The following is a 13276-nucleotide window of genomic DNA, read 5'->3' as shown; positions in this document are numbered from 1 at the left end:
TTTGAATCATTAACATATGGCTTATGAGACATGTCATTACTTTTTCTCTGAGCTGCGTTTCTATTTGCTTTCAACAATGAATCCCATAGATTAGTTTTAAAACTAAAACGCCTACGAAAAGAGAAACAAAACAAAGAGTGAAATTCTGTGTCACTTGTGTTTTACTGTACTGAAAAGCAGGCCTGCGACAAGAAAGTAGATAAAACAGTAGCCTGACTTGAATAAGCTTTAACTAATTTTCATCAGAATTCATAGCTTAAAAATTTAAGGGCTATGTTGGATTCTGTAACTAGTCGTTTTTGACATTGTAGTACATACTCTCATAAATACATTTATTGTTGAGGGAAATTGCGTGTATTCAAGGTCAAAATATTCTCAACCCTTAGTTAAAAACCAATGACAAATAACTTTGCAGACATTTATACAGATACAACATGTTGATGATGTTCATGGTTAGACAGTATTATAATATTAAAACTATTATACTATTATTAACCTATTATACTAGCCTATTAAAATATTATATAAAACTATATTATATATTATTCATTGATGTAATCCTGCATGCCTTTGAGGCAATTGCACAATATTCAAAGTTTTTTAAAAATGTGTTGAAACATGATCACAAACAATTTAAAAACTGACTTTATTTTAAGCATGTTTAAAACACAAGATAGTTATTTGCGTTACATATATGTAAACTTACAAATTTTCTAACTGTGTGTATACATTTTTCGGGTCTGGTACACAAGTGCGCAACTAGATGACGTTACAATTTGAGTAGCTGGGGTCTAGTATACAAAGACACCCTGTAGTAGTGCACTTGAATATTAGATCCCATTTTTCTGCCAATTATGAATGCATTTTGATTATCGCGCTTAGGCTTATTTACCATTTAAAAATTAATTTAAAATATCATCCACAATAATCAATAAACTGCTAATTGTGCATGTGAAGACACAAGTTTTGGGGGATGGTGTGGGCTGAAGCCTCAATTCTTTGATTATCTAGCTTATATTCAATTAGTGTTGAAACAACTAGCTTTTCTTTGTTTGTTTATTATAAATTGGTGTTAAGGCAAACAACTTTGAACAGACATAAACGTACATGTTGGTGAAACTTGCGCATGCAGGTGCCACACTTTCCACTATGGAGCCTAGCCTAGCTTATAATGCTGGCGTATTCGAAAAATAAATGGGCCCTTTCTGCCTAGGCCCTAGTTGTAGTTTTTTTTTTATTAGACCTCGGCTACTGGCAGACTTGGGTCTCTTACACTTTTGCACTACAACTTGAAGCTCTAAATGAGATGAGTTATGAAGTAATAGAAAAGAAATTATGCGTAATAATTCCTCAGTACACGATCCTGATATTAGTGATATGGGAGTGCAAAAGTAGGAGATCTGCTCACTGTATTAGGCTAAAAGCTATAGGCTAATGTTTATCTGATCCAGGCATGCTAACCTGGCTCTAGGCTAGACTGTAGGGCCAAATGGCCAAGAAACACACACATTACATTAATAAATTACTTATTTGAAACAAACTTGATAGAACCCGATCCCTACTATTGCTGTCGATTTGCCGTGGCCTGAGTGGCCAATTAAAGAAAAAAAGTGACACTCTCACTGAAACGAATGTCTGCACTGATATAAAACCACGTAAACCACCCTACCAAGCTATTTACAAAAGAACACGGATAGAGTTAAGCCATGACTCAACTCTATTAACTGATCCTTTTCAATCCAATTCCCCAATCATAAACACTGAATGGAATTTCTATCAAATAATCCTAACTGCTTTGATGGAAGCTGTGGAATTATTTTGCCCTTTAGCGCCACCAACACCTCGAAACCAAAACCATCATAGAATACTAATATACAGTACAGTAGTATGTAATAACATTTCGTTGGTGTTGCTTTCTCTACGATGGAACTTACGGCGGCAAAAATAGAGAAATGATTCTTCTGTGCAGTTAAATTTTCTTTAACATTCTAATTTCAAACACTTAATTTTCAACTCTGGAACTCCGTAACTGACAATTGTACATGCTTTTGTTAACCCTTGTTATGTTTTCTGGTTCCGTTTCAACTTTCCAAAACAAACAAGAAACAAGTCAATAGCGGACGGTTTGTTCATACCATAATTCTTATTTTATTCATGTTGCAAGCTATTTTTTACAAAGTAATGTGGAAAATTAGGTAACATTTTCTAAATCAATTGCATATTTAACGTACTGGAGAGATTTGATACGCGTAGTACGCCGCCGAACTGACTGTAGTAGCCGTGAGTGGCATAACTCGACAAAATTGCATAATATCTGACTTCTTAGAAGGGCGTATCCAGCCCAGCTCACAGGCGGCTTTAAGTCGATTCAAGCACAACAGGTAGCCTATGCTGCTACCTGGAGTGTAGCCAGTTTAATGTGTTCTGTCTATAGCGAATGCGCGACACACACAAACAAAGCGCATTCCAATTACGTCATACTTACAACGTGAATACAAACATCTTAAAATATACAACTAACAGACAGATGGCGGCGTACATCACATCACTCCGCCGCCAGATGAAGGATAAGGAGAGGAAATGCGCGACGAAGCATGAAATCATTAATTGAGCACTGAATTGCGAAAAAAGATGACCTAAGCATTACAAGCATATAAACCTTACCCTTGCGAATAAATACTGTAACTTGTGTAGGGCCTATATTCTTATCAAAAAAGATTACCAGGTGACCTAAGACAAATGTTAACGTAAAAAGTCGGAAACTTTGCATCGAAAGGGCATCCGGTAAGGGTTACCTCCGTCTGAAGAACGGTGTCATCGGTTGTATAGTCTGTGTTGGTGGCAGAGGTTTGCCTTCAACCCGAGTTTGCGTACCTTTATTTTGTGCTGTAACAATCGCAATGACTTGAGTAGACTTTGTTTCACACTTTGTTGGATGTAGATGACTGGCAGAGCAAGGCAAGGCAACACATTGGTGTTCGAAAATGATGGCAAAAGGTTTATTGCGCAAGTGTTGTTGCTGAGTTTGCGGAATAACTTACTAGTTTCTGGAGAAGGTTGGCAGCATGCGTGTTGTCGCGATGATGAAGTTGACGTTGCTACATGAAACTTTAAAAATAGACAACGTTCCGTCAACTTTTCTACTTGTTGTAACAAGAGAATTTGAGATTACATAGTTTGCAATGCGTGTGTGCACGTGGCAGCTGGATCGTACGAAGAAAATTGAGTCATGATAGTTGAAGTCTTGTCGCTAAAGTTGATTACAAAGTTGCTGTGAACCTGTACGATTTAATGGGGAAGAAATCCATGTTGTTCGGCAGAAAATAAATTGAAATCCACTGAGTTCGCGGGTGTCACCAGTGTAACTTTTCTTGAGATCACCGGTGTAACGTATTGGAGAGATGTAATACGCGTGGTACGCCGCCGAACTGACTGTAGTAGCCGTGAGTGGCTTAACTCGACAAATTTGATATATCTGACTTCTTGGAAGGGCGTATCCATCCATCTCACAGAGACTTTTATATGATTCAAGCACAAGTAGCCTATGCTGCTACCTGGAGTGTAGTCAGTTTAATGTGTCCGATCTATCATAATGAATGCGCAACGAACACAATCAAAGCGCATTCCAATTACGTCATAGTTACAACGTGAACACAAACATCTTAAAATATACTGTGGCGGTGGACGCCACACTTACTTTAAGTAGCTCACATCTGCTTGACGAGCTATTTTATTGTACAAATATTCAGATCAAGTAATGATTCAAATGATGTTACAGTATGTGAGTTTCGCAAAGCTTTTTAAGAGGCTTTAATTTTTTGGTAAGTGATTCGAAATCCTACACTAGCTCCGGTAGAGTCGGTGTGATAATGGAGGCGCAAGTTGTCTGCTGTTGAAGTAAAGCTTTGTCGAGGTATCTCTCCTTGGAATCGACCAACGGATTTTCCATTGTCAAAAATCTACGATAGTCAAAATTTATTATGTTAACCTATCTTGTTGTTGCGAAAATATTTTGGGGTATAGAAAGCCAGTAAACTAAGCTAATAGGCTACATTGCTCCATCTCCTGTCTTTCGTATCACTTTTTCTATAAGCCAATGTTTTGCAATTAAATTAGTCTACTCTTACTTTATAACTAGCTTACTTCCAAATAGTCGCAGCACTCTTGCGTTTCAAAAAGATCTAAGTTTAGTTGAATCAAAGAGTCTGGGTCGGTCAGAAACTCATAATAGCAATCCATATTATGAGGAGAATGTTGAGGAAAATTCGGAGACTGGATAGTAGTTCGAAATAAATATTTTACGCTAAAACTGCGATCGCAAGCTGTGGAATCATTTTCAGTGCAAGTAAATAATAAAGTATAAGAAGCAGTAAGAAATATTTGAGCCACTCACGCACATACAGTATATAAGCCTACTAGATGGATCATAACATTGTACCCTGTTTAAATCTTGCGGTAAAGTAATCAGCAGCATCTATTCCAGCGCGATGGAAGTAAATTCTCAACGTATCGCTATCTGATGTATAAGTCTGCAGCTCGGTGCTGTTTCCTTGTAGTTTTCCTAAACTTTTTAAACCATCCAATACCTAACAGTGGGCAGCAAGTCAAGAAAACCTACTAGGATATATCAGCAACGAAATGTGCACCAAAATACCTGGACGTAGCTGCAACACAGATTCGTCTGAATATTTGTTATGTGTAGTCGGACTTGGAGCGCGTCCACCGATCTAATCGTCCACATACAGTCGTAAGTATCAAGGCTTTCATTTGTGTATTGCAATGATGATAGAAACGTGCGGTTATTGGAAGCAATCAACTCCTTTCCGCAATTGTTTCCTAAAATGGACAAAGTTTACATATATTTTCCTTGCAGACATTACATTGTGTATATGAAATCGACTGAAATCTTAAATTTCTTCATATTATTTTTTTACAAAACCAAAAGATCCCACCATATATAGTAGACAAACCTTGCACGTAAGTGGCTGAAAAATTTCTCCCTTCGGTATACAAGCGCACTCGTAACTGTCCGCCGGACGAAACAACAGTGATATCGGATGGAAGTAACTCAGATACTTTGCCTATCTGTAGCAAGCCATCATACACCTGCAGAGAGTCATAAATAAGACTTAACCATGGCCTTATCCTTCAAGCAAAACCAACCTAGTATAAGTTTAGCTATTATCTTAAAAATAAAATGTTGCTCCTGGGAATAATACAAGTTACTTATAGAAAACACCAATAAGTTAAACAGCTTACAAAACACCATTTATTGGTTTGAAAGTTGAAGCAAAATTATAAGCTAAAAGAAGCAGAAAAGTATTTTTCCAGAAAGTTCTTTTTTGTAATGAGTTTAATCAAAATCAACTATACTTTTGCACATGTTCCTTATGTATAGATAATTACTTTCAACTGCACATATGATTTATTCCATTATACAATTAACTACTAATATCAATTTAAGTTAGTTTATATACATAATTACAAAAAATAAGTTATAGGTTTAATGAAAATCAATAGTCTGGATGTTATTCAGCCGGAAACCAACCAAAAATCCAAAAAAGAATCATAGACAAAATAGGATGTATATTGCTAAAAAGGTGCAGTTTCTTAGCGATATGATTCAATCATGAACGCTTTGGTCTTATTTCAAGCATGATATTTCAATATTTGGTTATATTTTTACATTGGCTTCAAATAGCATCTACTGGAGTTTGGCGTTTCCCAGTTCTTCAACCAATAACCAACCTACTAACCTCTACAGAATCGCAGCAAAACTCTGGCTCTACCAAAAGTTGATTTATTTTCAAGACAACTTGCTTCTTAGAAGGGGCTTTGATGAAATAATCACAGTCAATTCCGTTGTGTTGACCATAATTTGAATACGGAGAGACGAATATTCGAGGCGATGCCAGAGCCGTCTTTGTGAAACCGCATGAGTGTTTAACTAAAATAAGGTTGTAAATATTTATTTAATACGGTGAACCTATCACTCTCAGCCTATAGTCACTATAGCTTGACCAGCCCACTAGAAAAGGTATGACAAGGTCTGTTTTCTATGAAGGCTACTCACCTTTTAGTGTTATCTCTGCTGTAAAACCTTTACTGAACCCCGCCCCGCACGTGTGGTAACGGATCAGTAACTTCGGTCCACTGGATACGGCGACAGCGTTGCTAACATTGCCTTCAAGGCGACCCAGTTTCACTATATCCACAATCTATAAACATGTAAAATGATGAGTGATAATTTTCCAGCTTATAAAAAAATATGAAATTTTTGAATGCACAAACTTATTAAACTATATTTCTTTTAATGAACAAACAATTGTTTATAATTTAATGTTTTGGTGCGATAACCTCCACGTAATCACATGTAGTATCGGTGTCAACATCAAGGCGAGCTTCAATCTGGTAAAATTCTGCTGGTGCCATGAGGTAATAGTCGCAGAATCGATAACGTTCCGATCTTGATGGATAATTTGGTGACGTTATTCCTACTCCTCCGCCCGACAACTTTACAAACTCACCACACTCAGCTGGAAATAAATTGTGTAAATTGCAACGTCTAAATATCAAGTCACCGACGGAAAAGGTCACAGCACCAAAATTCAAAGCTGCTGATTATTTGAATAGTTTGGGTTATCATAGGAATATATTTAAAATAGATAGAATTTCCACATTATGTAATAGTTGGAATAATTCTTATTCCCTCGTTTGGATTATTCTGTCACCGGAATTAATATGTAACCGTGAAAACAACGGCTACATACATAATTAGATCTTTTGATGCCCTATATACCTTGAATTAAATTTCACTATATGTTTATACACAGCAAAATGATATTTTTACGAGTGTATTATTTCAAAACTTGTGTTAGGCTACTTTGTACGTAAGATGCAAGAAATCCAGTTCGTGAAATGCTGCCGTCTGAATGAAAGTAAACGACTAAGTCCTGACCGCTTGAAATAAACGTTTCTGGCAAGTCAATTTTTCCTTTTAATTTGGCCAGCCTTGTCAAACCGTCAAAAACCTAAAAGATTATAAACGCTTGTTTACAAATGGTACAAGTGGTGAACTTTGAATTAGAAATAAAAAGTAAAATACACATCAGTTTATTACTTCGACATAATCGTTGGAAGGCTCTGGGTCGGTTTTTAGTACGCTCAGTCGAATTTGCCTGTCTTTGTCCCTAGCTGTTACTTTCCAGAAACAGTCTAAGTTGTTTGCATAACCAGTCGGATAATTTGGCGAAGAAAACTGGTTGATGTAAGAGAATATGGCCGTAAGGTTCTCCCCACAGCTAGATACTGCAATAAAGGAATAGAAGTCTCTATAGTTTGTGAAATACTCAAACCAAATTCTGAACCCACAGAACAGACATGAGTTATAATATACCGCTTCTATATGTTCCCCAAAATCCAGAATTTTCTCCAACGAAAGCAGAGTTGTACACAAACTCTATTTCTAGTTTTCCATCGACCGAAGAAAAGATGGGAAAGCGGTCAATGTTTCGATCGATTTTTATGGAGTCAAACTGTCCACCTATAACCTATAAATAGAACATAAATTCTTTAATAACGATTGAAATAGAATTTGCAAAAAGGACAAAACAATATTGCTTAGTTCTCATATAACATGAAACTTATGTACAACCCGATAAGCTAGAAAGCGAATGCAAAATAAATCAACATAATATGCCTCAAGGGAACAACAAGATCTTATCCCCCATGCTTGCAGAAGCAGAATAACTCTGAAACCAGTTTGCGCGGTTATGGTCCATCTGCAAGGACTCCTTCCAGAAAAGAAATGTGGAGAACTTATAACTTGAGAAACTTTTCGAGCTGTTCTTATGAATCCGCACAAGCCTTGGAACAGATATAAGAATACACTTGTAATGTTTCAAAGAGACCGCTGAAAGTTGTATGACCTTATACTTGTTTAAAATTCAAAATAAAGTAAAATTCCAGTAAAAGCGCTTATGTAGTAGAAGTGTGCTTGCGGTAGAACAAAGAAGAGCAAAGTGATTAAAATTCCGCAAACCTTTTGGCCTTATCCGGTAGGTGGCGCGAAACCCAGCATGGACAATCTGGTGATCGGAATGGAAGTAGATTTTCATGGTGTTGCCCGAAGACAAGAAGAACGTTGGCGACTTGATACGACCTTTTATTCTTAGAACATCTTCGCTGGTGCTTGATATCTGTGTGCAACAATTCATGCTCCTTAAAATAAATGATGCATTTTTGGTCGAGGGTAAACAAAGGAAATCACATGGTCGCATAAAAAACAACTTAAACTCAATCACTATAATTATATATATCGACAATAGTCAAATATTTTTGCACATATTTCTTAAGTTAAGTAGATTTTCAAAACTTTTCAACGTTTAACATAGGCCTATTATGTGTGTTATTATGTTCACTTCAATATAATCACAACAAGGTTCCGTCATTTTTCCGAAAAGGGTTAATTGAATTTTACTAGTTCCTTGTGCTGTCAGCTTCCAAAAACACCCCAAATTGTTTCTGTAACGTAACGGAAATTGCGGCGTAGAAATGCTCTGTGTTCTGAAGTCAACATCCAGCATTTCTCCGCAATTAAAAGCAACTGAAATGAAATTTAAAAAATCAAATACGTGCAACAAGGTGTGTTATAGACTATAGAGTATAGACAATACTTGTTGATAACAGCATATGTCAATATACTATGTCAGCATACTTGTCAATAATGTTATGTCTAAGCACGATGATGTTTAACTGCGTTACGTCCAACCTACTTTGTTTATAAACCGCGTAAAATACTGGGCCAGATACACCGTCCGATGTAAGCCAGACAACCACACTTCCATTGCGAGAAATATATTGCTTGTTTTCTGTCACCGTATCTACGACCGACTCCAAATTTCCGATGTCATCCTCTACCTGATAAAATCATAAAGTTTTCAACACATTACTAGATGTTAACTATAACAGTTAAGAAAAGTGTTTGGTATCAGAGCTATGGCTTCTTACATAGCCAGTACTATAGGTGGATTATATTGATGAAACACTTACTGTGTAGGAAGTACAACAACTCGTAGTGTCATCCGAGGTGACTGTTAGAAGAATTTGACTTTCCGGAGAAGGAATGATGATCCAACTGCACGCGTAATATCTCCCATACTTTTTGGGATAACCGGGAGACATGAGTATTTGAGGATTCGTTGAAGCGTAGGTTGTGAAACCACACCAAACTAAAACGTTTTGTCAAGCATCGAGTTTAAAGTTGTTTTATTCAAATTACTAAATGCAGAAATAGTAGAATGTGAAGGACATTGACGTATAATGATAGAGAAGTTTTATATACCTACGTTTATCATACGCAGCGCGAAACACTTTCCCGCTACCTTTTCCATCGGAATGGAAATAAACTACCAAGCTATCCTTGGTAGAAATAAATGATGCAGGGGTTTTGGTGATCTTACCGGAGATTCTTGTTAAGCGCGTCATTCCATCAAAAACCTGGAGAGGAGAAAAAAAGTCATTTTGTTTCCACTGTTTTTATGCGATTGTCTATACTCACGTCGATGTAATCACAGCATTCCTCCGTCTCTCCTTCGCTAATGCTCAAAACGACTTTTTCGTAGTCTTTTTCGGCTTTAAGCAACCAATAGCAGTCCAGGTTATAACTGTAATTGTCGTCATCGGAGGGAAAGGAAAAGGTGCCGTCATAACTAACTTCCACGTTTTCTCCGCAGTTTTTTGCTGAAACGTTGGCAAAAACAGCACGATGATGATTTCACAGATTAGGTTGATTCAGCTTTGCTATGCACAAATAGTTCATCGTTAAGCGTCATTAAGCCTATATACCCAGTCTGTACGTGGCAGTGAAAGCTGGTCCTCTGTTATGAGTTATTTCGTAATGGCCTTGGATTATCAGGTTGCCATTTCCTCTTGTGACAAAGGGAATTTCCGTGCTTGTTGTGCCAGTTAGTCTGGTTGAGGTGGAAGATGAGTCGTCAGTAACCTTGCACGACAAAATCGGATCTCTTTCATTATGAAATGCGATATAAGAAATCACACAAAATCCTAGGTAATATTGAAACATAAACCGTAATTCATATACTTACTTCAATATAATCGTATTCTGGTGCCATATCTATTGAAGTAAATCTAATAAGAACTTGATAGCCTTTGGCTGGATAAATTGTCCAGTGACAATCCCCATTTTCCTTAAGAGGGGCTGAAGAAAGAATTTGATCATTCGTTTTGGCCGGAAGTGCGTGTTTGCAGGTATTGGAATCAAAGTCTGAAAACATTAAGAATACTCAAGCCTCAAGGACTGGTTCACGAAATATTCAGTTTACTTGCAGTTTACTATCTGCATACCCCTTACAATTACAAATGTGTTGTAGATGAAGATTAGAGTAAGACCAACCGTTTCTGAGAGCGACGTAGGACACAAGGAAACCTTCCCGTCTCCTTTGAGAATCGGAATGAAAGTAGACAGCCATCGTGTTTCCGTTGGAAATGAAACTCCGAGGAGATTTAATGAGCCCACGTACTCTTGCACGTCTCTTGCTCATCTCAGATATCTTCAAACCAAAAAATTCAGGTTATAGGCCTATAGGCAATTGGGCATCCTTAGTAAGCATTTAATTGTTTTACGTTTTAAACACTCAATAAAAACTAAACATCTTATAGTGACTTAGTTAACCGTATGACGTACGGCTGATTACTTTCTTATCTACCTCAGCGTAATCGCAACAGGCTTCTGTTCTTCCTTTTAAGAAAGTCAACTGAATCCTTTGGTTATGTCCAGCTTGTAATTTCCAATAACAATCCAGATTGTTCGGATAATTTTGCGTACGAGAGTTAAGATAGTTAGGCGTGTAAAAGTAGTCTACAACATGTCCCACAGATAAATATGTTCCACAGTTTGATGCTAAATCAAGACAGAATACTGTCACGTTTTTACTGCGTGCTTGAATCGTTTTATAGTTAAATCTTAGGATATTGCGGTCGAACCTTCTCGAAAAGTCGCCTGAAATCCGGTTCCGACATCACTAGCATCGGAGTAAAACTCGACAACAAGTTTTCCATGTTCAGAAGACATAGAAACGTCCGAGCGACTTGAACCATTGAAAAATCCTATCGTGTCAAAACCATCCGAAACCTGCCAGTTATTACTTAACTGTATTATGTTAATAAATGTCAGGCAACTCCAACGAGGTTTCTGTACCATATCCACATCCCAACCTTTACGTAATCACAGCAGGCTTGTGAGTCAAAATCTGTTATCGTGAGGAAGACTTGCATATCTTGGGACGCGGAAATCGTCCATGCACAAAAGAGATTATTGCCATAGGTACCCGGATAGTTGGGAGTGGCGATCGTCTGATCAGTTGCGTTCGCGGTCAAGGAAAAAAGACACGAACCTATTAACTCCATATTGATTATTGGAAATTGGAATTGTCTATAGAGTTGTCTTATTGCTACAGCTATTCAATTAACGGTTTAATTTGTTTGAACTGTAAGAAATTTTGTCTGAGAAATTTAGAACCTTTTAGTGATCAAATTAATTTTTTCGAAACTTACTGGCAACAGCACGAAAACCAGAGTTCTTGTGGCGTGGATGACGGGTAGTATCGGAGTGAAAATACACAACCAAATTGTTGGCATCCGATTGATACGAACGCGGAAAACCTGTGCGAGTTCTCCAAGAAAGGCGTTCTAACTTTATCAGATCATCAAAAACCTTGAAGCAATTTTAGTCGTTTCAGTTTTTTCTGCTATTGATGTCATTTTGATTCAATCTTTAACTTTACTCAAGTATATTTACGAAAGTTTTGTAGCCATTTAGAAAGCCTATGTGATTTATTTTACATTTTTCCAATATGGCGTGTTAACAAAGGCAGGATAATTTACTTACATCGATAAAATCTCCGTAGCTGACATCAGCTTCATAGATAGCAAGGATTACCTTCCCGTCCTGGTCAGCTGGCCGTAATTGCCAATAACAATCCAAATCGTTAGGATAGTTATCGGGATGTCCCGGTGTGGAAAAATTTAGCGTAGCGTTGCTAACATTTAAATTGCTTCCGCAATTGTTTGCTAAAGAAAAGCACCGTAGCATACATTTCTTGATCAATTGCATGTTGCAGTGATCACTATTTTGAAGCGTTTACATGGCGATATAGCCTAGTTCTTAACATCAATTCAGTACCGATATTAACCTTGTACATATGTTCCTTGAAACATTGACGTTGAACTGCTATGATCAGAGTGAAAACGAATCACCAAACTTCCACTCGAAGAAACGAAAGGAACTTCTTCCCGGAGTTCTTCGCTAATTCGACCTAATGTTAGAAGGCCATCTTTCACCTGCAATGCATAACCGTTGATAAATGCACTGCCTGTATTTATTGCATCAATACGAAACAAAGCATATTTCTTGCTACTGACAGTGAGGTAATGGCAACACGACTGGGTATCAAATCCGGAGACGGTGAAGAGCACTTGATAACCAAACGGAGCTTTTATTGTCCACTGACAATCCAAAATGTCGCTATGATTGCTCGAGTACATAATTGTCTTATCGATTTCTTCTGCATCTAGAGTAGTTGCGGTACATTGTTCACCTGCATAAGAAACTTTTTCTCAAAACTAAATTTAGCTGCTACCAAATAGGCTACATCTATAAGTAGCCTACGACCGTTATTAAATCTTAGATAGTTTTTAAATCAATTAATCAAAAATGTACACCGATGTAAGGTAGCGTATTCTACTGGCTGCTAGATACGTTAACCTGCGGCAAATGGTGAAACAAAATACATCAGAGATATGATTGTGATTGCCACGGAAGACATGCTTTTTCCAAAATATTTTAAAGGATAACGACATATAGCTTACACCTGCAGCAACAAGGATGTTTAATTGCTGATGTAGCCTATCTAATTACTTTTAAAACACGTTCCTTTACCAATATCTACACCAAACGAAAAATACCTGTTGCAGATAAAATGCCCCAGGCTTGTTTTTCATATGATTTTAGCTTTGTGGTATTATTTAAATATCAAACTTTCGTTCATTATCAAGTGCAAAACGTTTTTTACTCATTGTGTTGTTTATTTTTTGCCATTTATTGTACAGAGCAAAAGTTACTATGCTAACCGTTGTAGTTAGCCTATAGCACAATAAAACACATGCTCACGAACAATTAACAAGCAGGAAGTAGGCTAATGGTAAAGCTCAAGGGCTTAAAACAAGCAAGATATAATTAATACAATTGTGCTACAAG

At 37.1% G+C, this 13276-nt stretch overlaps 1 protein-coding gene across 2 annotated transcripts; it reads right to left on the bottom strand.

Annotated features, from left to right (window-relative positions):
- Positions 1–3543: 3543 nt before the first annotated feature.
- LOC143460061 (cubilin-like) lies at positions 3544–12950 on the bottom strand. 2 transcript variants are annotated; one of them, XM_076957425.1, is made up of 29 exons: positions 12785–12950; positions 12442–12617; positions 12213–12360; positions 11909–12090; positions 11575–11734; positions 11236–11414; positions 11005–11152; positions 10728–10921; positions 10415–10571; positions 10107–10285; positions 9847–10003; positions 9560–9741; positions 9348–9498; positions 9052–9230; positions 8775–8919; positions 8421–8605; positions 8042–8198; positions 7700–7866; positions 7397–7550; positions 7121–7308; positions 6884–7031; positions 6358–6536; positions 6074–6218; positions 5757–5947; positions 4971–5106; positions 4655–4836; positions 4439–4586; positions 4144–4322; positions 3544–3959 (listed from the first exon to the last, which is right to left on the bottom strand). In XM_076957425.1, exons 1-29 carry the CDS (start codon positions 12843–12845, stop codon positions 3801–3803), a joined length of 4716 nt encoding a protein of 1571 aa, XP_076813540.1. In that variant the 5' UTR covers positions 12846–12950; the 3' UTR covers positions 3544–3800. The 2 variants fall into 2 exon arrangements, with proteins under 2 accessions (XP_076813540.1, XP_076813549.1); XM_076957434.1 differs by lacking the exons at positions 12213–12360; positions 12442–12617; positions 12785–12950 and having other exon boundaries at positions 11236–11421; positions 11909–12047.
- Positions 12951–13276: the final 326 nt, after the last annotated feature.

This window comes from Clavelina lepadiformis, chromosome 1, assembly GCF_947623445.1.
Source record: "Clavelina lepadiformis chromosome 1, kaClaLepa1.1, whole genome shotgun sequence".
In the NCBI taxonomy this organism is placed as follows: Eukaryota; Metazoa; Chordata; class Ascidiacea; order Aplousobranchia; family Clavelinidae; genus Clavelina; species Clavelina lepadiformis.
The sequence above is the reverse complement of the archived record's forward strand: the minus strand, read 5'-3'. Positions and strand labels throughout refer to the sequence as shown.

Coding starts and splice junctions, on each gene's coding strand:
- LOC143460061 (XM_076957425.1), bottom strand. CDS start 12,845: ATGTCTTCCGTGGCAATCACAATCATATCTCTGATGTATTTTGTTTCA. Junction 11,735..11,908: donor GCTACGGAGATTTTATCGAT/GTAAGTAAATTA, acceptor AATTGCTTCAAG/GTTTTTGATGATCTGATAAA. Junction 4,323..4,438: donor TACCGCAAGATTTAAACAGG/GTACAATGTTAT, acceptor ATGATTCCACAG/CTTGCGATCGCAGTTTTAGC.